The sequence below is a fragment of the Anser anser genome, assembly GCF_964211835.1.
Source record: "Anser anser genome assembly, chromosome: 2".
In the NCBI taxonomy this organism is placed as follows: Eukaryota; Metazoa; Chordata; class Aves; order Anseriformes; family Anatidae; genus Anser; species Anser anser.
Window position 1 is genome coordinate 115,670,464 of NC_139721.1, and position 16,766 is coordinate 115,687,229.

The following is a 16,766-nucleotide window of genomic DNA, read 5'->3' on the forward strand; positions in this document are numbered from 1 at the left end:
CTGGGAAGAGCCAGTATTTGCAGTCAACAAAGCTGTTTACAAAATGAATGTCTGTCAGGCGGCCTCACTTCTGTGTTCTGTTGTATTGTCACTTATCTCTCGGGATGATAGCACTCAATTTTACATGCATCAAGGGCTTTATGCTCCCTGATTAACAAATAAGCATCCTACTTTTGATGTACATGACATACATTAGTGACAGAACTGGCAGCACTTCTTATGACTGCTGGGTACTATATTTCAATTCTGGAGAGCAGAAGTTTAATTTGAATACCTAATTTAAAAATAAATGTTTCTTTTATATCCAGTCCCACAAGCCTTCTGATATAAGCATTTAAGCATTGTGTGTGCATCTTCAGTGGATCCTACCTTTCCATTATGTTTTTCACTTATCTTTTTGAGGTAAATGAGCAATTATTCTTAGCTATTACAGAATGTAAGAAGCAGACAGCATTTCGAGAGACTGTGGTGCCAACAGTGTGGTATCCAAACAAATCAAACCTGACTGCTGAAATGAGGCACTATTAATGTCTTGTCAACACTCTGAATAGATCCCCTGAACATCATTGTAGTCCACAGTTATGCAGTAATCTCTCATATCAATTTTGGATATTTTTTTTCTCATAGTACCAGAAAGCATTTGGATGTTTTTATAATTCTTTTGGGAAAAAAGTTGCCTTCTGATACTTCGCATGTCCTTGCTGAACAAGTCTGTGTTCGCGTTCAAAGAGTTATACTCCTAGGAATGAGGGCCATCTCAGTAAATCTCAAAACCAAAATTCCCTGCCTTCAAAACTTTGATGTTACGTACCCATGAGTGCTGTGAACTTAGCTGCAAACATCTTGGCTATCTTTTCTGACTTGACTCTGGTACGGTAGAGTCAGGCTGACACCAGAAGTTGAATTTGGTTGAAATTTTGTTACAGAAACCTTAATGAGATTCTAAGGTAGGAAAATTCTCATCTTTTCATTTTTAAGAAATAACAAAACAGGAACTCCCAAGGGATCAGTTATTATGCTTTTAGAAATATTCCTCATCTTCGTATGCTTTTCTAACCGCATCTTTTCATACAGAATAACCACGTTCTTGCCTAGTTTGTATAATTTTTTATGTTTTACTGGTTTTATACTGACTAGTCAAGCATATTCAGCAGTATGTGAATATTTTATTATTATTCCTAGATTGTTCAAGTTGTATTTTTGCTATTTTTGTATACTCAAATACATTTTAAAGTTAGAATCTGCTTGTTTTCTATCTCTTAGCTGTGCTAAACAGTTGTTAGTCTTAATCACCTGCATGTTTGTTCCATAATTTAAATTTTAGAAGAAAGTAGGTTTCAGTGCTGGGAGGATTCTCTTTGCCTTAGAAGAGTTTGACATGGTTCCCTAGGAAGTTATGAGTCGTGAGCTCTTTCTTCACTAACAAAAGATGTCATCTCTAAACTGCCTTCTAACAGTAACCACCAAACATTGCCACTCCTGAAAAATTGAATTAGAGCCATGTCATGTCTCTCCCCTTGACTGACTGAAAGCAGAAAAATCCTGCCACTGAGAATGTCAGGTGTGTATTTCTCTTAGGCATCCACAGTAAGGATAATGAATTCTTCCCTGTCTGCTTTCAGCCTCGTAGTAAAGGTGATGACTGTCTTTTCTTCCCCGATTGTCATAATCCTTACCATACCCACTTTTCTGCACTGACCGATAGTGCACAGTGCCCTACCTGCTGTGTGTGCAGGAAAAGCTGAGCTCCAAGCCCAAACCCTGCAGTGTGTACCACCTGCAGTGAAATTTTTGTTCCTCAAACTTAGGGATTTTTTTACTCAGTCACAAAATGTCCACTCGCTGTCTCAGTAGTAGGAATATGTGCAAAATTTTCTTCTTTAGATGCTACTCATATTTAAGATTAGAAAATAATTTTCAGGGCAGCAGTCATGCAATTAATGACTTTTTTCGTTCCACTGGATCTGATGTCCATAACTCACCAAATCTTGAAATCAGTGTTTCATTTTACATCCTAGTTTTTTATTCCCTCAATAATATAATACCGATGCAAATAGTTACTAAAAAGTAAATATCAGTAACAAATAATAAACAAAAATAACGAAAAATAATGAGCCTCTTAACAAATGCCATTACCCTAAAGATACCATTTTTTTGTTGCCTGTTTTCAGATGTTCAAATCAGAAAAATTGGAGTACTACGGTTGTGATGCAAAGAATGCAAATGAAGTCCAGGTTTATATAGGTAAATAAGGTTCTGTGGAGAATCTTGATGACATTATGGATGGTTTTAAGGCTCAGATACTTAGGAGCTCTTTCCTATGCAAAAGAACCTATCAGGCTACAGTCCTGTGTTTCTTCTTAGCAATAATTTAGAGTTTTGTTGTTAATAGGAAAAAGATTATGAAATATGTTTTCTAGTTAGTCTGGCAGTGTAGTTTCAAATTCTCAACAAGTTACTTTTAGTCATTTAAGGAAGGAGAAAAAAAGAAAAAAAAGAAGGCAAGTCCACTCTGAAAGTAAGAGAAGGAAGAAAAGCCTAGTGAATATATATTCCATAATATCCCTAGGGAGTCAGTTGCGTAGGTGTGATACAAATGGGAAAAACAGCTCTCCAGAGAGCGACATGAAGAAAGGAACAAAGAGAAACCTTTTTGCCAGGCTGAGGCTTTTGCTGCTGGCTGCTTGGCTGCGTGGTGGTATTGTTAGGAGGAAGTGCACCTGCTCTAACACTTTCTTCGGCTAGAAACAGACAGGTTTGTTGAATGCTCTAATTGCTGGTAGGCATGAAAGGATTGCCTAGAAGATTGCTTCCTAGGCTGTCCTTTGATGTTTCATATGATTTGGAAGTGAAGATTTCTTGTCCTTTATCCATCTTGCTAATAGTTAAGAATAAAATATCTCCTCTCAGCTTTCATTCCAGAAGGTATCATGGCACATTCTGTCCGATTAGCTATATCACGGCCCAAAAGACTCCTTTTATCTTTTGAAAAGATTTGTAAAACACAAACATAGCCATCGCAGTCCACATTCATAAAATCCTATTAGCTAAATGCTCAGTTCATTGCAGAGGTCTCTTTGGGCAAGAAAAATACTCCGCGAATACTGGGTTTGTCAAATGCTATAAAGCTAGGCTAGGAATTTCAGATGCCATCCTTTCAATACAGGTTATGAATCTTAAATTGCAATCAGAACAGTTTTTTTTGTTGTTGTTAGTTATGTTGATTTACAAACATAACTCCAAGACAAAAAAAACTTTCGTATTATTTTTCTGCAAAATTTGAATATCGGAGAACTGCACTGAGGTTTAATACTCTGAAGATCCTCCTTACTTTCACAAAGCAATAGAAGGCATCACTAGTGCTCTGTGAAGTATTATAATAAATTTATAATTATAGCTATAAACTATATGATGTGATACACTTTAATCATTTTGTTTTCTGGAATTTCAAGTTAGTAGGGTAATAAAAATATATATGATAAGTTAATAAGTTTTTACTCAATGTTGTTAATAAGTAATGCCCAGCTGAAAGAAATGATGATGCATTTCTTTAACCCATGTAAAATGTTACTAAGATTTTTCTCTTGAATAAGTGGAGTGTTGCCAAGATACTTGGAAGTATCAGAATTCTTAAAAAATAAAAATAAAAAAAAATGTAGCTTTTCTCAGTAGAACTATCTTCCTTAATTTGTTCCAGTTTAGCTCTCCACTGTGACACAGAATTCAGATTCAGATCCACCACTTTCAAGGTTCAGGAGTGTACAGGGTGTGTCTTTTGAGAAGCAATGTATAAGAAATAAATGTCTGTTAAATATCACTCAGAAATACGTTGTCAGAATATTTTAAAGATAAATATTGGTTTAGGCTTTATTGGAAACTAAGCATGTGGTTCTTGAATCGGTTGTGAAATTTGGCAGAAAAACAATTTATCTTCTGAAATGTAGATATTTATGTGCAATTTCTAGATTATGATTTACTGAATTATGAATACTTTCCTTTTTTAGAATTGCATCCTCTTTTTTTCAGGCTGTTTTGAGATTCAGTTTTTAGAATGCACATATGTGGCTTGATCTTTATAGCTACCTATAGAATAAATTGGTTATAGTGCCAGTGGCTGAAGCCGTGAAAGTTCTACTGAATTTTGTCATGGTCACTGCAAATTATACCGGTTTCCCAACTGTCTTTTTGAGGACAAGGAATGTGTATTTTGTCTTGTGGTATAAGCAAGGAGTATATTTACATGTCTACAGTTATGGCCTTCAGTTTTGATTTTGTTGTGACACAATAGAGGATATGTCTGGAACTTTATTTACTTGGCAAGAGGTCAATCTGTTTTATTTTTTTATCTGTGGAACCAAGTGTTTATCAGATTTCTGCATGAATCATGCAGCGTGTTAGGGAACAGTTTGCACCAGTGTTTTATTTTAGATGTCTTTATTATAAAGTTCAGATGTGTTAAATTTTCTTATTGTATTTTAAGTCAAGGCACAGGTATGTTTTTTCAAAAAACTTCAGATTTAACGTGTATATTTTTGCACATACAACTCCGTAAGCATGCATGCATATAAAATACCAATTCTGCCAATTCTGAAGTTTTCATTAACTAAGTAAATGTGAATATTCTGCTGTATTTCAGATGTTTGTATGCAGGGTTGCTAATACACACCCCCTTAGGATATAAGTACTTTCAAGAGAGTAAAATCTGGGTGATTGTATTATTCATGTCTTAATGGGTGTGGAGAAGGTTGAGTGTTGGGTCTGCTTCCCCATTCACCCATCACCAGAAGTGAGGCAGTTGTGAGAATCACACTGGTACTGTCAGGGGAATAAAGTCATTCCCTTCAAATGTAAAAAGGAAAGGATTGCAAATGAGAGTTATGGATGCTTTTGTTTCATTCATAGCTACTCGTTCCCTACTTAGTGCTCTAAATGCAGAGAGGACTGCTGCCCAAAAAATTCCTGACGATGACCCATACAGTGCCATCATTTGAAAGAGGCCTTCTCAGTGTTAATCTTCAAGTCACTGTCTTAAGGGTTATATGGAAGCCATCTAGAAATAGGGCTGACTCATTCATTTTGATGTGGCTGTGGGTTTTGTGGTCATATACAGGGAGAAACAGAGTGTACTCAGCTGTATCCCTGCAGGCAATTTGCAGACCTCACTTTGATAGGGACCAGCTTTGCCTGGGCTGTTTTCTTAGGTTTCTTCTAATTTAGCCTGGTGAAAAAAAGGCATGGAATAACCACAGGTTTTGTGTTGGGTAGATGTACAATTATGTCTGTTTATTCTCTTCTTGGTGGGTATTGGTGACATCACTTGAATATGTCTCTGCTTGCTATCTCATTTGTGTGTGTTCAGAACGGCAGCAGAAACTGTACTTTAAAAAAGGAGAAGGAAATTAAATGTGCAAGATTAAACTGATACAATTTTGAGAGTTTGGTGCATGCAGACAAAAACCCAGGAAATTCAAAGCTTAGCCTGAGCCGTAGCCCATCAATCAAACTGTTGTGAAAGAACAGTGCTAATAATCATAAAAACACACAAAAATGTGAGATATAAGAGTGCAAGTCTTAACAAACCTGACCTGTAACTCTATTCTAAATGAATGTTTTTGTATGTAATTTCCTGAGGAAAGTGTTAAGGGTGGTGAATAGGGGAGGAGATTTTTTCATGGAAGTTTAGATAATGGATGGGGAAGCTTTCAAAGCAAAAACAGTCACCCCACAGATTTGTTAAATAACAAACGCTTAATGGTATAATTATGCAGGGTGTTCTACAGTGTCTTATTTTAGTCTTGTGCTGATGCTTGTAAAAATATATATTTTTTTGAAAAAAAGAACATACAATTACATTTTAAAGGAAAAGAAGCAGTCTCTTCAGTGAAATACATGTTCACTTTGGTCACTTTTGGTAGTCGTGGGGACTAGAAACTAATATGCTGCAGGGCTACTAGATAGGCATACCCAAGTCACAGCATGACTAATTGCCAGTTTAAAGGAAAATCGTTCACAAACATAATTATGTTCTGGGTGAGGAACAAAACATCTTTCATTCCTTATGAAATTCTGAAAGAAAAAGATTAGCATTAAATATAATGAACTCAGTTACTTTGTATTTGAAAGTGAGATGGATTCTCAATTGAATTGGTGTTTCCTTGAAATGGATTGTATTTTTTCTGATGTGCGAATTGATTTGTGGGTTAAGCAAAGTACAGGAGCTGATGTTATTAAATTCCAAAAGTACTGAAAAAAGCTTCAAGGCAAGTATTTTCAAGAAACTTTTTACTACCACCAGTCAAACAAGTCTTAAGTGCATTTTAGGTGTAGTATTTGGTATTTCATTTATAATAACCTTTTGAATATATTTTATATTAAGCATAATAACACTGTTCAATTCTACAGATGAAGTATATGGGTAAGGCAGAAATTGCAAGACGAGTTAAGAATGAAAATTTTAGGCTTAAGCCTTGATATAGCTGATGTGTTGTTCTGTAACAGTCTGGAGAAATTGTTTAGTTCTTGTGACCTGGGATGACGTGAAGGAGACTTGCGTACCAGCATGCTACAGAAAAGTTTAGGATTCCTAAAATTCCTCTTTATTAATGAGTATTTTATAAGTCTCCATGTAGTTAGCAAATTTGCTTGTATCAGTTTAGATCTCTTTATGAACTGCTCCAAAGTGGATAAAAGAGGCAGTAATTATAACGATGGAGGAAAAAGATGAAATTTAATAAATATTCATTGTGTATGTGAAATTTGTTTTTATGCTATTCTGTTATTTTCATCTGGACTATTCTCAGTTGTTCTTTTTTCCTGATAGCATTTTTTTTTTTGTCTCCATGTCTACATAGGACTGGCTTCTCACATCTGTAATCTCCTAATAGAAACTGTGTCGCTATACTTGGAGGTAGATGATAAAAGCAGCACCAAGACAGCAAATGCACTTCTTCTGTCCTTGCTTGACATTTTGCACTGCATGCTTATGTATACAGCAAACATCGTACGCCAGACTTTACAGGTATGGAGTTTATTTCCTGGGGGTGATAACCATCTTAAACATCTTTTTAGATACCTTTTTGTTATCCTAATGATGATTTTCCCACTATTCTTATTTTATTACATTTTTAGTTTGGTGAAAACAGAAGATCATGCATTTTCAACTGCTTGCCTCTGTTTATGTACTTGCCTGGTTAGAATATTCATTTTAGTCTCACTCTGTGCTGGAAACACAGCTCTTAGCTGAATGCTCCATTTCTGTACTCCATAAATAGTTTAATTTGACATTTTCTCAATGATAGTTCAAAGCCTTTTCCTTCAGTTCATTTTAAAAGAAAAAAGATTACTCCATAAAAAACAGTATCTTTTTATTATAAATCAGACGTGATTATTGTACTTGAAAAGCATACGTAACCTCTGCATGTGCACTGACAAAAGTATTCCCCTCTTATGCTGCTAGTCTTTTAAGTTTCTGTTTGAACCACTGCAAAACACAGCATTAACAGGGTGACTTCTTCTAGTGAAGACTTTGTCTTCCTTAAGAATGGAGAACAAAAAGATATTAATCAATGAAATTGCACATAACTTTCAACAACAAAACAAGAAAAAGAATGTCCTTTTTTAAGATATGATGCTAAACTGACAATGTTTGCTTTGTTTTTAAGTGATCCACCAAATTCCTTATGTTAGTCAGCTGGAAGTAACATCTGTATTTAGGCTACAAACAACAACACTTTTCATGTTAGGTTTTTGATGTTTCTGGAATTACCAACTAAAGAACAGAGAACTTAGACTGAACTTAGGTCCAGTATATCTGGAAGACAGAGATTCAAAATTGCATCCAGGTTGTACTGTAGTTCAGAATAGAGCTTCCTTATTCTGAAAAGGTCTTCCTGAGACTTTTCTTTTTTTGTAAAGAAAGTTTAAGGTATGAAGTGGGTATTGAAAATTGAGGTTTTTTTCTATACTGATTTAAATAATCAGCTACATTATCAAACAGTCAACCAGGTATTTCCCTGACAGGTTTGTTGTAATTTTTACTTTTTAGAAAAAAACAAAACAAAACGTAATTTAGATCTGATGGTACAGTATCTTGGCTTTTTCAAGTCCTCTAATAGCAGGCTCTATAATCATTTTCTCATCTAAGAATTAGATTGCAAACAAAATTTTGTAGGCTAATTTCTGATTGTCATATTGTTAGCAGCACTCCTTGTAATCATAGAGAGCTAAATTCTCTATTTACACCCCATGCAAGTAGTAAGGCCAATTATACTGAACAACATGAGGAGGGAAGATCTTGCACAGGGATTGATAATATTAGTGAAACTGATTATTTTTGTTTATATACATTAGATCTAATTTACATCTATATATTCAAAGCTAATTTATATTCCAGATTTACATGAATACATCAGTTGATTGATACACTAGAACTCCAGCTACAGATTTGTTCAACTTCAGTCAAAATAATCTTGTTCAATCTGGAAGACTAATGGACAAGAGGCAGCTGTGGTTTTGAAGTATAGCTTTGCCCTATACCCCCACAGAACTAAATTTAAGGTGGTGTTTCCATGCCGTGGCATACCTGTCTTGACAATACTCATCACAGGGCTCCTGTGGGTTCTACAGCTACCTTGGTACACGTGCCCTGTTGAATGGTGGCCATTAGTTGCTGACTGCTATGTGCCATGTATCTACAGCATATTCCTCTACCCGTGTGTCACACGATAATGATAACAAATATTCTTTAACTGTTTTCATAGAGATCTTCAGCATAAGATACCTTCTATAGCAACACTTGAGACAGAGAATCAAGTTTTCTCATAATATCCATTATTGGGGCTTTAGTTGACTTTTACAGATGGTACCACCCTCCACTTGAATCCTTGCTTTTATTTTAACTTTTTATATGTAATGTGATGACCTTATTCAGCTGGGTAGGCAAAACATGACCGTATGTTTCCTTCTAATTTCAGTACTTTTTGCTGGATGGTGCTGATAACTGTATCTAGCTTCATTCAAGAGTTTGCTCTCTGTGGTCCATGTGTTTGTATTTTAATGGAAATAGTACAAAGGTTTGGATTAATTTGCATATGTGCTTTGGAGCAGTTTCATCATACTGTGTCACTCAGGTGTGCCACAGCAGCTTGGAAGTATTTTCCAATCTCAATTTGAGAAGTGGACTCAGTATTTAGTGACTTAATGTAGGTTTAAGTATGGTGTAGTGTATATCCTTTATATATATAAAGGATAATTCCTTTAGTGAGTATCATTTATTCTCTTTTCAAAGGCACTAAATATATGAAAATTGAAGCAGTCAAATATCCGTATGTTGGGTGTCTTACTTCCTATCCAAATACTGGTCAGAAAAAGCTGTTATAGATTTAGCTGAAGTGAAGGTGGCTTACTTCCCATTTTTGGTTAATATAAACACTCATTTTTTTGTCTTCTGTGCACTATGTCTTTTTGCCCTTCTTGGACTTCAGTATTGTGGTGAGTCTCAGTGAGGAACATACCAATGTGTCTCGTTACTGAGAAATAGCTCTTTAGAGCTCTTTTGTTTCAGAACTTTTCCTCCAAGAAAGCCATTACCCATTTCACTCATCAAAAGCAACAGTGGAACCTCAGCAGTAATGTCTCCTGTCTCTCGGGACCTGCTCTTGTGCTCACTTAACCAAACAGAAATCCTTGGTTGTTATGCCTGGGTGATGGTTTAGGGATTAAGCTTTAAGTAAAACACAATACAAAATGAATTTTAAATGTGTCCTCCAGGTAAAATGTTGTAAAAAAGTGTAAAAGTTTTCCTCTAGCAGCTAGACTGTGTAGGGTCAGGGTCCAAAGCTGCTGCAAGATGATGAAGTTAAATGAAAAATCTTGCAGGCAGACCTTTCTAGCATCCAGGGGCACAGATGGGTCATAATAGCACTGCCTGGGATGGCAGTGTGTTTTGATGAGGGGCGATGACAATGGTCAGAATTACAGGTAGTTACAGATATTATCACAAACTTTGTTCACTTACAGATTTTATTATTCCTACTAAAAATATAATTTAATCTATTAGAATAAATTATTAATATTTCAGGATACAAAATGAATCAGAAGGGCAAAAGTGGACTTTATTGCTGAGAATCCTAACTTTTCAGTTATCTTGATTTTGTTGTTTTGAGTTGCATTTAAAGTTGTTCCTAATAAAGGGGAAAAAAAGAGTGAACTTTAATGCTAAAATGGACATGTTGAAAGAGAATACAAATACATAAAACATTTATGGCTTTAGAACTATGTTTTGCATATACAGTTCATAGCATTTTGTTGAAGAAATGTCACGTAGGTCAGTGCATTCAGTCTGTGCAGAACGAGCCTGACAGCGTGGGTTGCTTTTGCTTTGTGCTTATTGTTACAGACACAGGGAGTGCAACTGCTCCTTGGGAGCTCAGGAATACTTAACTAGAAAAGAGTGTATAGGTCTCCTTCCAACTTCTGTTCAAACTTTGACCACCTAATGGACCTAATTTGTTTCTCATAACTGAACAGTCACTAAGGCTGCTTTTAATTTTTTTTATCATCTGATTAAGGCACAGAAAACTGGCTCAGGAGGGGACATGCAGGCTGCTGAAGACCTTCTGCTTATCAATAAACCCCTGACGGACCTAATTAGCCTGCTTATTCAACTGGTGAGAATTTGCTTGTTTGTAAGCTTACTGGAATGTCACTGAAGTTGGAATTACTCAACAGAATTCGATATCTTAGAGCTCTGTTTGCTAGGTTTTCATTCGTTTTAAGCTTCTCCCAAATACAAGGCAAGGACTCCTATAATTTTTAAGGAATTAGAGGTCACAGTGACTTACAGGTTACAAAAGACATCTGAATAATTCTGTCCAAACACAGAACTTGGGCAGGGGACAGGATCACGCTTTTAAGTTGGGATACACATGTATAGCCAAATTTTAGTCCTTGAAAATGGTCTAATGATCACTGTACAGGGAAAGGATTATATTCAAAATTTGAAAACAAGTACTACTACCATTAGAAACGTCAGTAAACTGAAAATTAGTTTGCAGTGAGTGATTACCTTTAATGTTATTTCCTTGGGTTTGAGCCTCCTGATTTTTTCTTAAGAGTTTAGTTTGATTTTAACATGATCCTGAGGGATTTGGGAGTGGGAACGGTCCCTGGTAGCCTGTAATCATCTTTTTAAAGTCAGTCTTCTCTGGGCTTTACTAGACATCACAGTGCTGCAGTGAAATCTCTCCAGAGAGCTATAGTGTGTCCCTGACACATCCCACATCTCAGCTGCCATCATACAGTGCCAGAGATTTGTATTGGTTGTATGTGTAATAACTTAGAGCAGGGGAATGCTTCTTGAGTTGGACAGGGCTTTTAGAGGTCTGGTGTACTGCCTCTGCCTTTCATTCAACATAAAGTGAGTAAAATGGTACATGAGAATTTCCCTGAGCATATCACACAATCATTTCTGGGTTGTTTTCCTTAAAGATATTTCGGATTCACTATGTTCTCTTCCAGCCCCAAACTTCTTGAAGTTGTTCCTTATCACTTAAATATAGCTTCTATTGTGACATGAATACCTGTGATCCTTTTTACTACCTTTAGCACTGTCTAGCTTCTATTTGTGGAAAAGTGATTCCTTTTTTTTTTTTTTTTAATAAATAATTTTTGACAATATACTTGTTGCTAAGTCCACCTTTGATGAATTTGTTTCAACCAGCCATTGACAAAGACTTTTTGGAAATGTTCACTGAATGACCTGAAACAAAGTGACTGAATTTCAACTATTTAATATTTCATTTATAAATTCTTTTATTTTCTATTTTTTTTAATCGCTACATATGATAAATGATAAGACATGAAGAGATGCAAATGTTCCTTTAAAGTGAAACTAGACATAAATTTAAATTCCATTAACTCCCTAAAGAACAGAAAATTAGAGGCCAAGCTTTACTCAACTTGTACCACCTGGAAGTCTTTTTTTATAAGTTTCTAATTAAAGGATAGGATAATTGTATAGTTAGCATGTTCTGATTAGATTCTGATTTGTTCTTGTATTTCAGAAGCATGGCTGCAAATTACTACTAGGTTTTGCTTTGTTCTATATTTCTACAGATTCCAGAATGTTGAAAATGTTTATTTAAAATCTGCTTGTTTTAACATACAGGTAAAGAGGAAAGGTCATTGGTGCTTCTTCATTTTTCTTGGTTTTAAGTTCTGTTAAAGATTTTTTAAAAGTGAGGGATTTTCTCTTGTGTACGTGTTGTTCTTTACATACATGTGCTTTTTGGGGGGTTTATGAAAGTTATTTCATCTAGCTTTGTTAAGTTTTGTATCCTCCATCCATTGCTGTGTTAAATTTTTCCTGGTAAGTCTGAAAAAGTTTGAACAATGGAACAAGAATTTTGAAAGTTAGGATCCAGCTGTTCAAAATATTTTATGCTCTAATTTCTTTAAATAAGAATAAATTCTTTGTGCACTACTTTTACTCTCTGCTTCTCCAGGTGCCTTCATATACAAGTGCAAGAGCTACAGTGAAAGCTGTGGCATGGGTTTAGAGCTACTCTCAGTACCTGCCACTACAGGTGTTCTTTCTGTAGCAGAGTACAAAAGACAAGGAAGAATATGTTTGCACTGTAAGAAGGAAGGAAATCGCTGATTTAGTTTCATTGCTAATTTGTTATGCTGAGTTTTTAAAATGTTGTGTATTCTAGGACAGGGATTGGGTTTTGCTTTTGGCTTTGCAGGGGAGCATCTGCTACAGTTGGATTGTACTGACACTATATGGAGAATAGCCATGCTTGGGGAATATCACAAGATGGTTGAGTGGTGTGCCAATACATCACTGACCCACGCTCATCCTGCAGTCTGATAATTTCTTTTTTCTACGAGAAAAATACCCCTTCTGGTAAATACTACCCGCCTTGACCTTAGGAACAGAGTTGCCCCTTTATATAGTGGTACTCGTGGCTTAACTCAGTACCTTAACCATTGACATCTCCTGCGTAGCTGCTATCAGCTTCTTGTGTCTCGTGCCAGCACTGAGATGATGTCTCCTGGATCTCTCCAGATGTATATCCCTACCCAACAGGCCTACCTAAGCCAAAGTTGTGTTGCACTACCAGTAACAGTCCTCTGTACTGAGCTGTGAAGCTACATAATCTACTATTATTGTTTTGAGGCATTCTGTTCTTTGTGAACTTCACTTTCTGGAGTTAAAATATGTCTTAAATTTTGAACTAACCACCACGTTAAGATGTTAAGTTCAAATTATCTCCCTGATTTGGTATTTCTATTCATCTTACCATAATTATGGTTTCTTATGTCACCTTGAATAATTGGTTTCCCTCATTGATATGTATATCCCTCAAGAAGATGATTGTTTCATGCCCCATTGATTTGTCTACTTATTTATTTATTTATTTTCTTCAAGACCTACATGTTTATCTCTCTTAATAATCCTTCAAAAATCAATGCAAGCTAAACTTGAAAATGTCAAAAACTTAGAATCAATTTTTCCCTTCTGTAATTATGATTTAGTCTGTCACTTAGGGCATAGCAAAGCAAGTGTAGAAAACCTAGGTTGCATGTAAATGAAACTTCAGAGATTTTAAGAATGTGAAAGAAGAAATAATTACAAATTCTGTCAGGCAGAAAACATTGCAAATATGGAGAATTCAATATTTAATCCCGTGATCAGTCTGCCGTTAATTGATCAATAAGAGGAAAATAAATTGAGCATTTAGCCTGCTGCTTGGCAGCTTCATGTTTAAAAGTTAATTACACTTAGCTTTTTGTCTAATGTTTCTCCACTTGAACATAAATCTAATTTGATTATTATACTGAAACTTGCAGCTATTGTAGACTATATGAAACACCTTCTACTATTTTTATGTAGTGGTTATACAGAAAAAAAATATTGTAATATTTACTGGCATTTGAAATGACTTCAGTGTGGATTTTCAGAAACTTTTTCAAACTCCAAAATTAAAAAACAACAACAACAACAACAAAACACTTCTAAAGGTTTGTTAGCCAGCCTAATCAGCACTACAAATGAATAACCTGATTTTCTCCTTCATTACATGGGCTTCCATAACTCTTAGCGTAATATTGCATTTGTGCTGGCAGCTAAATCAGAGGGCTCAGCTTACGAGTGATAACTTCCTGTAAGCTGAATGGGCTTTTTGGACAGCTGGAATGACTGTATTACCTTGTCAATACCTATAAAAAGGAGTTTCATGTCTCTTTAGATCCTAGACGTAGGCCCTTCAGTCTTCTCTGCACCCTATCAGACTGCTGAGAGAGATTTTGTTTGTTTTCTGGTGACAGGCTTCTTCATTATAGTGTAACCATTAAAATTTATAATTGGTTATCAACTTCAGGATGTCTGGATTTTAATGTTGAATGACCAGTTAATCATGTGCAAACATGAAGAGGACAAATGGGGAGCCTCAGTGCACATGGATGAATGAGATGATCTTTCCTAGGTCTTTTCTGTCCCTACATTCCACTGGCTGTAAGGCTGAGCCTTGACTTCAGTTTCAGAGCACGTGAAGGTATTTGCCAATGAATAATGAAAATGACTGCAGAAGAATGATAATCCTGCAGACTGTGCAGAATTTTATATTGCATTTCTTAGGAATACAGGCAGTTCTGTGGTCAGGGTGGGAAGACATAGGTTTATGTCCTGTGCTGTACAATGTATTGCTGTGATTGTATCTGAAATGTTCTCTCTGAAGTATATTTGAAGGATCCTGTTCCACAAAGCTACCTTAAACAAACAAACAAACAAAAAGAGAATATATTGTCATAAGCACAGAACTTCAAAATAGGGATTTAGTTTCTCAGCAGTTAGAATAGCCTAAGATGAACTGAGAATACATTGTTTTTTAAAATATTTTCCCCTAGGTATAAGGACAAAAATTTTGCCCCAAGCCAAAATACAGTGTTTTCATTTTTCATTTAAACTGTGCATATTTCCTAATAAGAATAGCATAGTAAAGGTAGCAGGTTTAATAGTGATGTTTTGCTTTTACATTTTGTTTAATGTTTGTAAAATCATCTTCCCTATAGTTCCCAGTGGTGCTTCCTGTATAGCATATTCTGTAATCACATTACTGATGTAATGAACATCTATCTCTTATCGTAATAAACTCTCTTTGTGTTTAACCTCATTAATGCACTGAAATAGTGTCCCCTCCGGGTAATCCAGACAGTTTCATCGTAGCTCTAAAATTAGATGCTGTATCAACTCCAATGGTGTGAAAACTGCCACTTCAGATGAAATGATCACACATTTCTTGCAATGGTTTGCAATTCATGAACACGCTGCAAGTGGGCTCATAACGCAGGTATTTTTGACAACAGACTACAAAAATATAGATGTGTAATAACAAGAAACCTGCTTTTCACCCTGTTAACCTTAAAATACATAGAGCAGGTTCCATTTAGAAATGAAGTAGAATTGTACGCTACGAGCCTGTTAACAGGAGGTTATAACTTGGCCATAAAAATTAAGTAAAAGGAGTGCAATTTCATTGCACAAAAATCTTGTCTTGAAGCATTATTTAAAAATTTTGTACTGAAAAATAATTCTACAGTTCTGAGTTGTAGAATGGCAAAAATTATGAATTTAGCTCTTCCTTAATTTATTTTAGGATGCTGTTTTTTTTTTTGTTTGGTTGGTTTTTTTTTGAAGTTATATGTTAGCCCAGAAGATTAAAAACTGCATGGAGAAAGAGTACAAATATTTCTACCTTGCTGAAAGACTGAATTTATAATCCCCTCTAAGACTGATAAAAAGTGAAATGAAAGGCAATTAGAGTTCTTTCCACTAATTATGAAATATAAGGGGGCAGATCTTTTCTTAAAAAGTTAGAACTCTAGTTTTTCTTGGGTGTCTCATCAACTGAAAGAACAAAAACTTAAGTAGATGCTGTCGTGAAAAACTATAAATGCATTAGACTTGAAATATACTTCTTCATATCAAATTGAATTGTTATGAGTAGAAATATGAGAATATTATTCCAGCTGATTAACAGATGGACCATCCATCTATATTCTTTTGCCTAGCAATATGATTGTTCTTTCTGTTCCTATTACACGAGATACTATTTACTTGAAAGCTGAATTTTCATTCTGTGGTTTGCTGTCTTTATTTATTATATTTTCAGTCATTGCTTTTGTTCATGCCAACAATTTTCTTCAGATCTCCTGCTTTTTATTACCGTTAATGGAAGTACTAACACAGACTGGCAGCCAGTTCTAAATTTCAGGGTACCAGCTTATGACACAACATCTAAATTACTATTTGTCAGTAGTGAAACAGAAAAATGGTGAGAGCTCTGAGTATGTATACAAAAACATTTTTCTCTATAGAGGGACATTGCTGAGAATTCCTCTTCTACTTTAATTATTGATGGGTTAGACTGTAGGCTAATGCTTCTCAGACCCTCCAGAGAAAATCCTGTCTTTCCTATTCCCAACTTGTTTACTTTTTCTTCCGAAATCTGTGCTGTTATCATTTCACTCCACAATTTTCCAGGATGACAGCAACTTGCTCCCCAAACTATAGGTAACACTGAAGCTCAAAGGGACTCTGGTGTAGCAGAAGAGCCTGCAATACAACAGGGGATGAAGGACTTCTTTGGCATTTGTGATAGAACAGCACAGCACCACTGCTTTCAAGTACTGTGAACCCTGGCATGATACTGGTGGCTGGGTTTGGAGGATGGTTGCCAACAACTTGATAATGCGTGACGAGC

General features: G+C 35.6%; 1 protein-coding gene across 6 annotated transcripts in view; it reads left to right on the forward strand.

Moving 5' to 3' along the window:
- ULK4 (unc-51 like kinase 4) overlaps positions 1-16,766 on the forward strand; it is a 245,766-nt gene that overhangs the window by 168,844 nt on the left and 60,156 nt on the right. For 5 of the 6 annotated variants that reach the window (XM_083825680.1, XM_083825679.1, XM_083825682.1 and 2 more), the window contains 2 exons: positions 6,852-7,018; positions 10,569-10,667. In XM_083825680.1, the coding sequence (XP_083681806.1) occupies positions 6,852-7,018; positions 10,569-10,667 (266 nt within the window). The remainder of the gene's footprint in view (positions 1-6,851; positions 7,019-10,568; positions 10,668-16,766) is intronic. The other variant, XM_083825683.1, reaches the window with a different exon arrangement.